General features: G+C 40.3%; 1 protein-coding gene across 9 annotated transcripts in view; it reads left to right on the top strand.

The window, feature by feature from the left end:
* The window catches only part of SPECC1 (sperm antigen with calponin homology and coiled-coil domains 1), a 101,596-nt gene that overhangs the window by 20,135 nt on the left and 64,741 nt on the right, over nt 1-16,720 (top strand). For 6 of the 9 annotated variants that reach the window (XM_075168577.1, XM_075168575.1, XM_075168576.1 and 3 more), the window contains exons 2-3: nt 2,331-2,507; nt 5,506-5,641. In XM_075168577.1, coding sequence (XP_075024678.1) covers nt 2,361-2,507; nt 5,506-5,641 — 283 coding nt within the window. In that variant the 5' untranslated portion in view covers nt 2,331-2,360. Of the gene's footprint in view, nt 1-2,330; nt 2,508-5,505; nt 5,642-16,455; nt 16,608-16,720 lie in introns of those variants that run through there. The other 3 variants (XM_075168579.1, XM_075168578.1, XM_075168584.1) reach the window with 1 other exon arrangement.

The raw sequence follows: 16,720 nt of genomic DNA, 5'->3' as shown, positions 1-16,720 counted from the left end.
ATATGGAAAACTAATAAACACTAATAAATACAAATATACTCTTCTCAATTTTAGTTTCATCTGCTCGGCGTAGTAAAATATTATTAAATACACATGGCACATAATTCAGCTATCATTACATGAAAAAGCCAGTTTGTCTCAGGCTACTGGCTAGATTTCATGAGTTGTGTTTTTTTTGTTGTGTGTTTTTTTTTTTTAAGTACTTCGTCCTTTTACTTCTAACATCATGGTCTAATGAGCATATCACTCCACTGCAACTTTAAAATGCTATGGATGACTCAAAATTAAATTCTTTAGGATATCAAGAAAGCATCTGTACAGCTTAAGGCAGGAAAGTATGAGATACAATTATGAAGAAATCCAGAGGGTATAATAAAGCAAAATGCATGTGCAACCACTGGGTCTACAAAAACCAAAATCTGCATAATTTGGAGATCTAATCAGGAAGATAGTTTGCATGTGTAGTTGCTTGTTCACCCATATAAATACAGTGAATGGTATGCCCATTAAAAAATAGTTTATTAAATAATGTAAAGCAGCAAAGCTTGCTAAGGTAGATCGTGAACTGTGGGAATGCTAAGCATTATTATCTATTGTAATATAGCTTACGTATCTGTCAGTGCTTTAAAAAAGGAGCCAAGTGATCGGCATAATCATCAACAAAGACTACGCTGCTTTCTCTGCTAATGAGATCCGTTGATGGCTCCACACTGTATGTGTTAAGAATTTTAATGGAGTAATGACTATACTTAGTAATAATAACTACTAACTTTTTTATTCCTTTATTCAGGAGCTGACAGGTTAGAGCTGTGGAGAAAGTAGACAGCCCTCCCTGCAAGAGGGACCAAGGATAAATAGAGGAAACATCACTTGCTAGCTTTGTTCGCCGTAAGACAGCAGCAGAGTGCTTGACATTTCCTTCTGCCTCTGTGCAGCAAAACACTCCTTAAATAGACCATCGTGGCACCTGGAAGGTGCTGTCAGTGTCAAATACGATTTGGCCCCAAACAGATTTGTTTCCCATGAGTTCAGTGAGTGTTCTTATTTGTGAATGTGAAATAAAGTATAAAGCAAATTATGAGACATAAAATGTCACCTAATCCCTTCTGCTGATTCAGCCAGGAATAAATTGTTTCGGCATCTTTGTCAAAGGGTTGCTGTCCAAGTTCACGCCGTCCCAGCTGGACTCCTGTGTGATAAACAGTGTGCGCTTACTGCAAGCGCATTCCCCTAGCTGAGACGCTAGGCTCATCTCTGTAGATCTTTTGGTTACCTGTTTAACAGACAAAAAGCAAGTTAGCCCCTGCCCACACAAGACTGATACACAGCTACATCCTGTGTCTATTTTAGAAAATGAAGCTGCAGAAGAAAAATGTTGCTCATACTGAAGTGGGGGAGGGGAAGAGATACCAGGCAATTTCCCATACCTCCCACTCCCAACTCAGACTGGTAGAACTTTTTTTTTAAGAAAATCCAACTAATTATGTTATTCTGCTCCTGGTTTGGATTGGGCAATGGCTGGTGAAAATTTATGGCTTTAGATCTACAAGAGATGAGCTAGCTGTTTAATTGGCAGCCATCTACCTACCGAGAGAAACAGACTAGTTGTTCTTGCTGTCAGATTAAATTTATTCAGCTGTATCCAAAAAAAGGAATTCATGTCTATTTGCTGATTTCTGGCAGGACTTCTCTCTTGCATAAGCTTATCTCTGAGGAATAGTGGATCTGGGTTTTTGTTTGGAAGTTTTATCAAGGAAGTTGATTTTTTTCATCATGTTTTGTAAATCTTGGTATTGTGAAACATCTTTTTATCACCGTGGCAACATCAACTGCTGCTTCTCTAGAAGATTCTGATAAGTTAAAGATATCATATTTTCCGTACAGCTGAGGGAACTTGATTCTCGTGTGACTTTTAAAAAGTATTATTTCAGTTGAAGATGCTGGATCTAACAGTAAGAAGTAGTTTTCTTTTTATCCCAAGGTTGTCTTCAATTGCTGTGGACTTCAGTTTTCTCAGTTACTCTTTCATTGTGCTTCATAATTTGCAGATGTTCTGCTGTGGTTGATAGAGGTCTCTCACTTACACGGTCCCAACAAAAGTCCGTGTTCCTTCTGTGGTGTTTCATGTTACCAGTCAGTATGAAAAATGTAAGTGGCTGAGGGATTCTCTAGGCTGAGTTTTGATGTGTATAAGAGAGGGAATAAAGTCTAGCATGGCTTTTTCAGCCCTTTAAACTGATGCCACATATCTCTGCTGTTCTTTTTCAGATGATATAAAGACAGTTTATATTTTTTTGTGCGTGTATACTTATATGTATTTTTTTTTTTAGGGTCTGTAGGCTGAGTTATTTGGGAAGAAAATGAAGAGTACTGCCAGGCCTTGGAGTGCAACGGCAAAGCAAGGGAGTCATGGGGTTGACAGAGGAAAATTGCTTTCTACCAGCTCAACAGGAATGAAGACATCAAAGTCCTCGACATCACTTGCTTTTGAATCTCGGCTCAGCAAGGTACTAACCATTAGGGACTGTGCAAGCATTATAGCCTTGTTCCAGGTTAAAGCTTTGGTTTAGTCCTGGAACATTACTACACCCTGAGACTTGGGGTGGGCTTGACCGCTGTATTAAGCATGGGGAGATTATAATTGTATTGTATATTAGACTGTACATTTCTGAAAATATTTTGCATGTGATGGGGGAGACACTGTGTCTGTAGAAGGTATGAGGGTTCTCTTACACTATCTGTGTGAGGGAATTGCCTTAACTTCGAAGAAGGAATAAAATAAGTGGCAAATTCTTAGTTCAACTGATTGTTACACACATAAAGAAATTGAAAGAGATTTATTAATGGATTTCCAGAATTCCTGAAAATCTGTGTCTCTCCTTTTGAGGTGAAATGAATTAACAAAAGATGTTACTTGCAGTGGAACAAAAGCATTTATGAATCCTGTCTTTCTATACAGCTATATTTCAAAAATAGCAGAAACTTCTGTCAAAATAGTGTTTTTAAGAAAATGGAGTAATACACCTGAAATGTTGCTGCATCTGTACCCTTGCAGCCAGCAAACAAAAATAACCTTGTCGTCCAATACAGACCAAGATACCAGTGACGAAAATAGACCATGGCTTCCTGATATAACTGTTTCCAATAGTAAAGTTTAGTAAACAACACATAACATAGTACAGCATTTTAATCAAGAGGAGATCTAAACTTCATTAATTGTCACAGCTTCTTGAGTGAAGGATTAGTTTACTTAACTTGCTTTGTAAACTTCTAGATGCTCTGAGCATCTTATCAATAGGATATTTCAATGTAGTGCTCCGGGCAGGTTATGTTCATCATTGGAGCATTTGCTGTATGACTGAGGCAAGCATCTCTGAAGGAGTGCTATTGAAGAGACTAATCAGGAAATCTGATATGATTAATTTGTATATGGTGTTAAATGTAGTGGGTTTTTTCCCCAATTATAGCTAATATCTTCAAATTGTTGTTCATCTGCAAATGCAAGATCATCAAAGTGTTTTCCTTGACGAAACGGGGTAGAAAAAGGCACCATAGTTGCTGCTGTAGAAGAGGGCACACTGAAGAAATTACTTTAGAGAGACTGCAGAAGTCTGTAAAGGTCAGAAAGTTGGATTGTTCCATTCAGCTCCTAGAGTGAACTGACAAAACCTCTGCCAGAAGGCAAAACGTTAGCTCTTTGGTATCCTGGCGCAGATCAACACTTCAGCTATTGGAACTTACATGCTCACAGGGTCCAGGAAACCACAGACTCTGAGTCAGAGGAAGAGATGAAAGGCAGGAAGAATTGGAGCTGAGAGACTTCATTTTGCTTAAAGATTTTACATTCAGGAACCGCTAAATAGAGAAACTGCTTGTTGTGTGCTCTCTTTTCATTAAACCCGAGCAGTGGTTTTCAGCTTGTGGTTCATGGACCCCCCTGGGTATCACTGGACAACTTCAAAGGAAGTGGATTTTGATTTGTGAAAACAGTTTAGGTGTCCACAAACTGAAAAGGATAGAAAAAATACTGCTCTAGGAAGACTCTCCAGAGCTTTGGTCTTTTAAAATGCTTAAAGTATTTTTCCTGAAATTAACTAGAGGTTGTTACTAGAGGTGCACGGCTGTTACAGAGGCACACAAATGGGAAAGCAGCTGACCAATGTTCTGAGATAAATTGCTACTTCTGCTTGTTGAAGCAACATAATTTCAGTGTTTCTCCTTGAATCTTAAGATCATTGTGCTTGAATTGCATGGATTTCTTGAGTAGACTTGCTTTACCAGAGATCCCCCTCCCAAAAAAGTCCGCACAGCAATGAGGCTCCCTTGCTTTCTCATGTACAATAAAGCTAAGTAAATTATAGTGATACCCGCTAATTTTAAAAAAAAACCCACATACTGTAAAATACTCTGTAAAGCAAATAGTTTACCTTCTTCCAAGCTTATGAAACATATCAGTATTAATCTCTAGAATTCTGCAGCTTGTCTGTTCTGAAAACCAGCGCATTTCTTTGCTGCGAATTATTTCCTTCGTGGTCTCATGAACAAAATGCTTTGTTGTGAACGGACTTTACAGTTTCTCTTCTACTGAGTCCTACAGTCCCTAGTAAGACAACTAGTATTAGGTCCTGCCATGAGATCATTGGACATCTTTGCTCACTGCTTTTCAATAAGCAAGGAGGGCAAATAGCTGAAATCATATCATGTTTAAGATAAGGGATTTCCAACTGGTAATTGCATTAGACCTTGCACTGGCTGCTCTTGCGTTTTATGGCAGCAGCCTGAACTTCTCGGCTAAATGATTTTCAGATTTTGGCTTGGTCTCCAGCATGTTCTTTGTTTATGTCAGATAACCTAGTTTATGAAGCCACAAAGTTTGGTGACTCCTGTTTGACAAACACAAGAAGAAACTGGCAGTTGCTTGCTATTGGAACAGCTCAGAAGTCTCTTCAGAGGATCTAAGGTCACCATTGGGGCAAAACTGAGTGATCCTGAGTGGAGAGACAAGAAGCAGCAGATCCTTTTAGGATTTTTTTTTTTTGACAGACAGATTAAGGCCAGTTATTTGCTGCTTTGACCTACTCGGTGTGTCAGGCTCTGCAACTAGCACTTACCTGCACAGGCCCAAATACCTGACTAAATGTAAACCAGCGAGGAAATATGATGACTGCTGTTCAGAGCAAGAACTGAGAAGCCAGAGTTGCCAGTAGTCTATTCCTGTAAACTATTTTCTCCCTGCCTTTCAATTATTTGCTGATTTGAATGGTCTTTCCCATTTTCATTCTTCACTGTTGAAATAGTATTTTGTCTTAACCCACTTCACAAATATCTAGGATGCGATACAAACACAAAAATTAATAAAAGATTTAGTACGGTTAAAGCAATATTCCTGTTGGGTTACTTTGTGGAAATGTTCCTTTTCTCCCAAGAACCTTGCATTTTTAACTACTTGATGGGAATATTCAAGGTCTTAATCTTCTGGTTGCTCACAAAATCTCTGTGTTGCAGCTGAAGAGGGCAAGCAGCGATGACATGCTGACAAAACCAGGGGTGGCAGCAGCTTCTGGAGTCTCTAGACTGAAGAAGACCATTACAACAGGAGCGATTTCTGAGCTTGCTGAGAGTCGACTGAAGCCCAGCACAGGTAGATACAAAGATTCTGGAAGACAGTCTACTTTATATGAAATGTGCTGTGAGTGTCGCTTGGTTTACCAAGGTCCTGGCTGAGTTTTCCTTATCCCCCCCTTGTAGCACCGCTATGACTTACTTGCTGTAATGTTCAGCATATAGGACGAGACATACTGTGTCTTGCAGACTGGCCTTTCACTGCGTCCTACGCCCACGAGTCGGTAATGTGAAGTAAAGGGAGGAGCTGGGGGTTTCCAGGAGCCGCCAGCGGGTGAGCCCCGCCGGCCTGGGCTGTGCGGCCCGGCCCGGCCGCGCCCCGAGCGGCCACGCGGTGGCGCCGGCGGCCCGGGCCCGGCCCGGCCTGCGCGGGGCTGCGGCCGCCGCGGGGCTGTACCGCAGGGCGGGCGTTAGCGGTACACAGCCCACTCTCCGGCAGAGCGATGGATCAGTTTGAAAGCCTTCTTTTTTAAATTTTCACCATATATCAATAGCGTTCTCTCTTCTCCCTCTACTGAATGGGCAGAGCGGTTACCCTGCTATTCCTGGGACACAGCGGAGACGCGAGAACAAAGAGCCAGCGCTAGCATCCTCATGTACAGCTGGTGCTCCTAAGCTAAGCTGTGGCATGCCTTCTCCCTCAGCGTTAGCCCCATCGGCTTGTTCCCATTGGTTTCAAATGTAAGCCCGTTTGTAAAGGCAGCGACACCATCTGCATATCAAGGGCTTCTGTGCAAACGTTCTGCTTTCCCCCAGGAGCTCAGCAAACGCTTGCTTTTGTCTGCTCCCTGGTGGCATTTCCAAGGGAATGTGAGATCTTATTAAATTTGACCGTGACCTCCCTATTTGTCACAGCCTCTGCAGGGTTTGGCTGTGTAACAGAACAACGTTACTAACCAGAAAGGGATTTCTGAAATAAATAAATAAATGAAAATCTTTATATCCTTCCCCCCACCCCCAAAAGAAAATGATGCATCTTGTAACAGCATAAATGCTTAGTAGTAACCCAAAGGCGGATCCTGTTCTGCAGTTAATCGGTGTGTAAATCCGCAAATTTAATAGCAACTAGTCTTATCCAAAGGCATTTGAGATTCACCAGCCAATAAAGAGGCACGGTGCTGGCAAAAGATGCATGGGAGGAGTAATGAGAGGAGAAGAAAACCTGTGCGGATAATACAGCATAGGATCCTGGGAATGCAGCCAGGGAAACAGCACTGCAGGGAGTCCAGAATGGAATACATATGTCAGATACAAAAATACTAGCACTGGAATAGAGAGCCCCCTTCTGCATGCATGTATAATAACTGGGATTGGGGGAGGGATAAGATTTATGATGATGACTACTTCAAATACAAAGGGTAAAATGGTTTATGGAGATCAAGTTACATCTGGGTATTGTTTTGCCAATTCAAATTACATCATCAGATCTGACCTCATATATCGCTTTGTATCAGCATTTGTAGAAGTATAAGTGGGAATATTAGTGCTGGGCAACAAGCACTAATACGTAGCCCAAGTGTGGACCTACGTATATTGTGTAGATAAACACTAAGAGTGTATGTGCTACCCCTCTAAAATTGCTTTTAACCTAGAGAGAACTGTCCCAGGTCTTATAGGGGCTGTCAACAGGTATGTATACAAAAAGACCTGTATCTTACATATCTTAATTTTCACAGTGGTTCCATAGTCCAAAAGGGTGCTTGGAAATCTAGCTATATTCTGAGAATATGTGTCGCTATCATGGCCACTGAAAGGTGCTAGATATTAGTGAGCAAGGTTACAAAGCTGAATGCTACATTTACTATGAAAAAATACCAATAGCTATATTATAACACAGTATATTGTTGCTAAGAGGAAAATTAAAAATTAGATATGACAGAGGGCACAACATGTTCCTGGGAACATTAAGTAGAAAAGGAAAGAACATTGTTTCAGCTGCTATATTTTATTGAAATGGCATCCCAAATAGTCTCTGATTGTGATCAAGACTATGCTGCAGTGCTAACTGACTGTGGAGCTAATCCAAGTAAGAACGTTCCTGTAGCTGGGAAATGCAGATGTTTGTGTACATAGCCAACTGTGTAAATCTTGAAATTTTGTTCTGAAACCACTTTCTTTGGCTTCTTTGCCTTCATCAGTTCTGTGTTTTCCTTTCATGTCTTAACTGCAGACATCATGTCTTCCCCTGGCCCTTGTTTGTGCTTTTTAGATTGGGCTTTCTTTGTCTGTTTTTCAAGTGAGCAATTTGATTGTTTTACTGAAATGATACTGTATTAGTTCCCGCTACACTCTGGTGGTACTGTGGCATTGGTATTATGGTATTGTGTAAGAGAAATTAAAATAAACAAGGTATGGAAATAAAAAAAAGCTTAGGTTTCTTGCTTCTTTGGGTGTGACTGTCCAACGTTTGTGTGTTGACCTTGAGCAATAGCACGTGTTCCAAATGCTGCAGATAATAAATAATTGACATCAAGATTGCTTGTTTAAATAGGCTTGTTTTATGCTGCCCTTGGTGGAGTTTAAGTTATTCATTCTAGCATTTTGCTGACATAACTACCCTTGTCTGCCTTGTTGGAAGCTAACTCCGTAAATCATAAGCAACTTAAAGGGAGATGAGGCCAATCTCATGTCTCCATTCTTGGCAAGTGGAGTTGAGCAAGTGGAACTGGAGATGGATTTTGGCTGGAAGTTCTGTACTGTGATGTTTGGCTTTGTAACTGCTTGGCAGTTTTGAAATCCCAAGTAATGGGAAATGACATGCAGGGAGAAATAAATGTCTTGGATTCAGCTTCCTTATCCACAGTGTTATGTCTTTAAATGTACTGACCTGAAGTAGCAATTTGGTTTTATGCTAAAATCAAACTTACAGAGCCCTTGCATTGCTTTTAATGTTTCAGTAGATGAAAAAGAGCTGGAAAAACTGCAAAACAGGAGGATGAGGTCACTCACTAATCTTGAAAAATGTTTATTTTAATGCATGCACTTGTGAAGCCATCCAATCTATGAAGCCATAAAGTAAATAAATTATTTTAAAATCTTTAGAGAAATTTATATCTTCATGAGAAACTAGGACTCTCTTCTCCTTAAGGTTCAGGATTATACGAAATCAGTGATCTTTCAGATTCCAATCCTTTGAGGTTTGCAAGCCAAATAACCTTAAATACTGCTATTTCACAGAGAATTTCAAAGCTTTTTACGTGATCATATACTTCTCATGAAGAGCATTGCATGGTAGTACTGGTATGCAAATAGAAAATTTGGAGTTCGGACAGGAGAAATTACTTGCTCAATGGATCCGAGAAGTCATTCCAAATCCTTGCTCTCAGTTCTGTCACTCACTCCCTACAAACTTCCAATTCAAGCACTTCCTGAAAATTTTTCTCAAGGCTGTCTAGTTTAATCATGTTCATGTGCTTCCTTGCTGTTATTTCAGTGCCAGCAGCTGTTATCTGACAGGTTCAACAGGAACCAAAAAAAGTCTTATGCTGGACATTGGAAAAGAGGTACAGCCAGGATGTGTGACTGTGCTGGGCGGTGAGCACATAATCTGAAAGCATTCAGAATACTTCAGGCATCCCCATTTCTTGCAAATATATTGCTTTTTATATCAAGCTCTGCCAGCTCCAATATGAAGTATCAGTTATCCTTGAAATGTAAGTAACAGATAGCTGTACTTGTTTTCTCACGCTGCTTCATCAGCTTATTTCTTTATTCCTAAGTCAGGTCTAAATCTATAGACCTATTGAATTTGCCTTAGAAATAGTAGAAACTGTCAATAACAATGTTGTTATCACCTAACTTACTATTTATAGAGATCCTGGATATTTTACTGCCAAGCTCTGGATCTCTCTAAAGCTCAAACCACGTTAGAAGACAGGTACTACACCTTCTCGCAATGATAGTAAGATGTGTTATATCTATGAAGGCCGGGAGAAGCCAAGATGCCAGCAGGAATGTGAGGGATAGCCTACTGTGTCATCCCGTGCTCCGTCAGAAACAGTCATTTATTTTTATGCATGAAATGGGAAAATCATTAATTGGCATGCATTTTCAGCCAAAGCAACAAGAAAAGAGTGTTGCTTTCTGTGCATGCCTGCTGAGCTGATTAACATCAATGCTTGGAGACAGTGCCAATACAGAAGTATAGAGGGGGCAAACTCAAAGATACGAAGAGTTTCAGTTATCTCCTAGGCATCTAGCATCGAGATTCTGAACTGCACGTTACCTGGACAACAGCTACTGGTCCCAGAATGGAACATTGCCAGCATTAGAAATGAAGCTGTACAAAACATGCTATTGTAATAAGCCCAGTAAATTAAATAGTCAAAAATACCAAGAAATTTAGTGTAATCAGTGAAGGCTAGAGAAGGACCTGAAGATTATATTCTGTTGTGGAATAGTTTGGTTTGAACGATGTTCAGCTCCAATAAGGAGGGCCTGTTTTGATGAGTTTTTCTGTGAATTGTCACTCACATTCCTGCCCAATAGTCAGAGTTAACATCCCAATGACTAAATATGATACCTGTATATTTTCAATTCCTTCCTAGTTCTAGTACAGCACATCCCATTAGTCCTTTTGTCCATCACTGGTTGTTTGCCATGTAGTTTATGTAAAAAGAAAAATCTTGATTTCCCTCTAAAACATAATTGCTTGTAGCTTTCCTGTGTTGATAGTGATGATATTCAGAAAAGAGAGTCTTTAACTAAATGAGGCTAACTGCCCACTACCAATATGTTAGTGTTAGTGCTGGGAAAGCATGAGTGTCACTTGTGAAACTTGAACAAGTTCAACTGTGGATGATTTTAGAGGGGAGACTAGTGTATGGTTTTATTGCACATATCGCTCATTAGATATGCTTTTTTCCCATCAAAATTGAAAATGTGGCAGACTACAGATTTCAGAGCTTCCTACACGTTTATAGAATTGTTACTTCAAGATTCCTATTTGAGAGTAATGTATGGAATCTATCAAATTTACTGTCTGTCTTTCTGCTAACTTCTCTGCGTGGTAAGTGTTTGTCACTTTCTGATGTGGGGTAACCAGTTAGGTTAATGTGAAGCTAATCCAGACCAGAAGCCTTCTCTATATGGTCAGAAAATTCAAGAAAAGCATTTTTCTTAATAAAAGCTTTCTTTAAAAAAAAAATCCTTGAAAAAAATCTAATTGACAGTTTAATTCTTCATAAGATGCTAATGCACCCCAATTAGAACAGGAAAAAGGAAAGTGATTTCTTTTGAAGGACAGCTCTCTGTTGACCTTGGGGTCCTTTTACTCTCCCATACATCAGTTTTTGACAGGCCCTGCTTTTTGTGATCTGTCACATCAAAGGACTACTGTAGGTTTGTAGAAAGGTTGCACTTTGCATTCAGTCTTGTTACTGTCTCATTTTTCTTGTGAAAGATAGACAAGTGTGAGAGACACTAATGGTGTTGTGGAACAGAACGCACCGATTAGACTTCACTAGAAACCAAATGACTGATCTCATCTGGGGTTTCCCCAGGAACAATAAATATGCTTTAAAACTTCATCTGGAAAGTTGCGTTTTGCTACCCTTTCCGTGTACAAGACACAGCTTTCACATAATTACTCTTTCTTATCAAGAAAGAGATTCTAGCTCCAAAGCTGATATAAAAAGGAAAGGAAGACTCAAAAAAATTACTTTGTCAATATGTCATTCAAATAGGCAAGAAGTGCTGCAGGAATTTAACATGCAAAACAATGTGGAAATATATGTTTACATTTACATCTATAGCTCTACATGTAGCTGGATATGCATTTTGACATCTGCACGCACTTATACATATCTGCGTGGTTGTTTGTAACATATTAGTGCAAACGTGGATCTGAATCTTAAACTTTCTGACATTACTTAGCAAAATATTTTCTCTATCTGTCATTTCCCCAGGTATCAAGTAATCAGATTAAGTTTCAGCACCATTTTAGAATATTTCACCCACTAACCTCTAAAGTGAAAGCTCAAGAATTGAGGTAGATCAAATTTGGCATTCTAGATTCAGTTTACAGCAGCTACTTGTCAAGTTTCTCTTATTTCTTATTACATTGATTTTTTTTTTTTTTCCTTCTTGCGATAGCCTGCATACCCAAATGCATATATTCACTTCTGATGCCTTTGCTGAAAAAGTTCCTGTATGGTGTTTGTTGCCATGTTAAATTTTCACGTTCTTCTTTGGCTCTTTCTTTCTGTAACCCATGGACAGTTCTACATCTTAGAATGGCTTGGCATGGGCACTGCTTCACATGACTGTTCTTCAGGATTCTTCTTCCCCTTTGATAAATATGTTACTCTGGTAGGATCTTTTAATCAGAAAAGGCACTTATTCCAGTAGCGCAGAAGGAGCTTACTAGTTCTTTAGTGAAAAAATAGCAGTGGTCTCATCATTAAACTCTGATATCTGTTGGCTCGAGATCTCAGTCCCGTGGTTCCTTGAACTAGAGAGATCTATTGTTGGATGCTCTCTTCTTGTTCTGAAGGTGGCATTTGAAGGTTGACTGACATAATTACTCTTTTCTTCTGTTGTTGGCTGTATTGTATGAACCTTCTTCCATAAACGGGATTGGAGTGAGAGCAATGCATTTTAGTGACTGTCTGTTGGGATTTCTGGTACCTGATCCTGTTAAGGATAACAGTTTCTTTGAGAGGCATTCACAGGTTGTCTGCAGTCATCTTGCATTATTAAACAAGTAAGAATTCTGCTGACAACACTGTCTGCAGCATGTACCTTTTCCAGTTTTGTTGCTGTCCTAATCTACTGTGCAACCTACATTTACTGCACTGAATCTGTATTAACACATTCTAAGATTTTCCATGCAACTTCTTGTTAAAACAATCTGTGAAACAGAGACCCCTTTCTCTGTTGTATATTCCCCTGAGAATGACTTTGTTGGCACGTGCTTACCCCCCTGGGACCTCAGCCAGTTAAGAGGATTCAGTGTGTGGTAGGGATACTGAAATACTAAATCTTAAAGACTGTAATGACTTGACTCATTAAATTGTTGACAGTTAATTGGCTCAAGCCAACACATATAGGGAAGATCCATTACAGCTGTAAGCAAACTGTGATGATCACAAAGCCTTGCTAGGGATACCTACACAGAAAGGGGAGCATGCTTGGATGGTCCAGGAATAGTACAAATCTATGATCTCTCCGTTTGTTTTCATTTCTTTTCAGGCTTCTTTAGTGAAGTTGTTCAGCAAAGTCAACACAACCTTGTGTTGACTACCTGCCCTAGGTTAATTATCAGCTTTCCTTCAGCTGGTTTGAAGAGAAATGATCCTTAACACAAATTCTCTAGGTCTAAATGTATCACAGCCAAAATGCCTTGGCAGAGTGCCATTGTGTTTGCACTTAAAGAATGGGAGGGAGCGAAAGAAAGGAATGCGAAGCTGGCCTGGTCTAACAAGTATGCATATCAGGAGAGGGCTTGGCATTCCTCATATAATTTTTTTTCACTTTTTTTTTTTCAGCAGCTTTTGGCTTACATTAGATTTTAGTACTGTAAAGTAAGAGGGGGAGGGATTGACAGCTACATCTCAGATGGGTTCCTGAAAGGCTGCAGTTCTGTGCCATGAACTTAACTATGATCTCACCAAGTATCCTCACAAACAAAAAATTGTTTTTAGCATGGTTAAAAATACATTTGCTCTTTCTTCTGGGTTTCAATGTAGATGTTATATTTCTAATCCTTTGGGGTCCACTACTGTGCAGGATATACACATCTCTGTAGATTTCTTTTCTCTCCTACATATATACTTAGTGCTCATAAAATCTTTAGCATTAATGGAAGAAGTAGAGCATGATAGTGTGAGCACTGGTATTGATAGTCAGTGTCCACCCTTAGGGCCCATTCAATTTAGTTCAGTCGGTCCAGCCCCTGGAGGTCCTGCTCAGCATCTGTAACTTCTTTAGACCTTAGCCTTCTGAAGAGACTGTCAGCTATCTGGCCACTGGAAATTTGAGATCATTCTGTGGCATCTTGATGCTTTTTTTTTGAGGATGGATTACAATTTGAACTTTCAGAAGTTATGCTAATTAATGTGCTGTGTTGTGAGAGTAGGGTCTGAGGAAAGGTTATGCCTGGCAAATAAGTCCTGTCATTTGACTAGTAAGTTGAAAGAATTGTGCACGTTCAGTAATTCATTCCCATTCTTACTACATAGAAAAGGGTGTTAGTGGGGTTTTATTGGCAGTCCCACAAGTGGATAGTGCAAAGGGATAGTCAACCTTCATGTCTAGGAAGAAACCAGCTAATCTACTTTATAGAGATGAAATTGCTCATTCATTTATTTTTATACCTTTTTTACTGAGGAGGAAGGGAAAATAATGTAGAATGTTCAGATAATAAATAGCTGCTGAAAGATTTAGCCATGCATTTGTCATACCTAGTCACCATGCTAGAAGTCATGCGTGCCATTATTCCTTTTTCTTTTACCTCAGTTTGAGCTGCAAGCTCCATAAACAGTAACGTCTTATCTATGACTTCTGCTCAGGGTATAGCTGTATTTTAAAATTCATACCTTACCTTTCACTGTGGACTTGGACTAGAAGCCTTTCGCCTAACAACGTTCTCCCTATCACAGTGTTAGAATGTTCTGACTTATGTTTCGTGCCACTGTCAAGAACAACAGATTGGTTCTTCCAGTCATGACTCTTCTACGGTGCTCAGATTTCAGTGATTATATTTTATAACTACTCCAGGCTTGCACCCCATACTGTACTGGGACCCTGTTACACTATTCCCTTTTGTGATACAGAAATAGAAAGCAGGTGTTGAAATAATAAATGCTCAGTGTCAGGATTTATCAACCCAAGAGATTATCTTGGCTAATGCAATCCCTCTGGTGAATCCTGTTGAAGAAAAGCAGAAGTCAGTCTTTAGTCTATAATAGAAGAAAATCTCTTTGTCCTGGAGATATGTTTCAACAGCAGTTGGAGGACATTTGTATCTGTACCTTTGAGAGGGGCAAGCTGAGTACCCATCTTAATAAGATACAAGACTTGAGACCGTAAGATGACTTTTAGAAAAAGAATGCACTATCAATGATCCTTTTTTATAGAACTTACATGGCTTATTCGTTAAACAAAGCATTTTATACTTGGCATGTCATAAAATAGAAGTAGACGGGAATTTTGTTTAATGTCATCCAAATATAGACAGCTGTATGAAAACTTTTAGCTTCATCCATAAAGTGTCAAAGCAAGAACAATGAAAAATTTAAGATTGACAACTCATCCTGTTATACTGAAATATTAGCAAACTTCTGTTTCTATCGTATTAAATGATCTCCAGAATTTTTTATTTGAAACATTGGATTCACAACTGGTTAAATTAATTTCTCTATGTTTTATTTTCAATCTGTTTTGAGCCTAGGACACAAATTAGTTTATTTCTGATTTGTTTTTAACCCTCTTGTTGAAATCAAGACTTTAAGAAGATGATTCTGTTAATTATCCATGTAATGGAAACTGATTACTAGAGTCATTCAGTATTCTTGTTTCCCATGTACATCATGACTCCGTTAGTGGATTTCTTTCTGTGAAAGATCAGCTGTTGGCCAGTCTCTGTGGGTAGGCCTGCCTCATGCAGCTGCTCTTGCAGTACAAGCCACAGTCAAAAATATTGATGATAGAGATATGGCATATAGATCATATTCGTGGTTGCAGCTTCTAGATGTAGCAGTGGCTACCAGGTTTGGTTGTGTTTTTTGCAGTGCTTGTGAGGAACTAGCATGAGGGGAATTTTGGAAATCACTGTAATAGTTTTTTAGAAATAGTAAAACACCACGTCCTTACTTCAACGAAGATAATTAGGTTTTTATAGTATTCAGTGTATCCTGTACACTGTTTTTATAATACAGATGTGAACCTGCAATGTACTGACTATTCTCGGCACCAGTTGAGGCTAAGAAGAGCTGGGGATGCTCAAGCTTATCCGGGAATAGCCCCAGAGGATATCAGAACAAATCTGATAGGACTTTTCAGAAAGGGCTTATGATCACAACCATGGTCAGGTTTTCAGAGGAGTTCAGTCTCCATTTCAGCATCTTTTAGGTATCTAAGTTTTCAGAAGATGCTGAGCACTTCTGAAATTTGGTCCCCTAATTCTTGTGACAGCTTAGTTAAGAGCTGTCCTTAAGCAGATGCGTAAGTATATGTCTACTCAACAGTGTACTTAGATCTATGGGCAGGGTCTGTTTGCTCCATGGTAAGCATGCTTCGGGTGTTGTGAATCGGGGCAAAATAAATTTTGTGTTTGCTTGGAGGCATTTGGCCGCTCTTGTCTTTTCTGAGGGTCCTTCTGCCCTTCTTCACTCTCAGCTGCATTTCAGTATTTTGTTTTGAAATTTAGCGTACTAATTTGAACACTAGCGTTCGGCCTAGAAACAGCTCTCTGGCCGTTCACCCCTCTGCAGCCGTGGGTGCTGGGGCACTGAAGCCCCGCTCAAGTTTCCAAGCTAAGCTCCTGTCCGTGGTGGAGCTTGGTTCCCGGCTTCGGCGGGGCTTGCTAAAATCCGTGCCTTTCTTCGAACCGCCTGCAGTGTGCGCCTGCTGCCCCTGGGTGGCCTGCACTGCTCGTTGAGTCACTCTTTCTTTATCTGCGAGCTGCTCGCTCTTTCTCTGCCTCTCTTTCTCCCCCTCCTTTTATTCCAGCAGTCAGGCAGCTAATTAACTGCACAGGCCGGCCTTCAGTGCATAATATTGTAATGAGGTAGGAGGGAGAGCCACAGCTGCTTCAGCATGAGCAGCAGGCTCTGTTCCTGGTGCCAGGAACTAGGAAGGAGCTGACTTTTTTTTTCCCCTTTTTAAGTTGACTGAAGCGTAGACGTTAAAAGCAGATAGAGGCAGGTCCGCCTCTGGCACCGAGCATGAGCGGGCCGCCGGGGTCCTAGAGGAGCTCGGGGAAGAGCCGGGGGAGTGACCGAAGATGGGCAACCAGCCTGGGCGAGCGGAGGAGCACGACCAAGGTCTGTACGGACCGTGCGAAATGCCGGGGCTGCTGCCTGCGGCTTTCGGGGCTGTTACTGCAGGGGATGGGGTTTTGTTCTCGGGGGGTTTAACCGCAGCGTCCCACTGAGTG

This window comes from Calonectris borealis, chromosome 19 (assembly GCF_964195595.1).
Source record: "Calonectris borealis chromosome 19, bCalBor7.hap1.2, whole genome shotgun sequence".
NCBI classification, from domain to species: Eukaryota; Metazoa; Chordata; class Aves; order Procellariiformes; family Procellariidae; genus Calonectris; species Calonectris borealis.
This window is presented reverse-complemented; position numbering and strand designations above follow the sequence as displayed.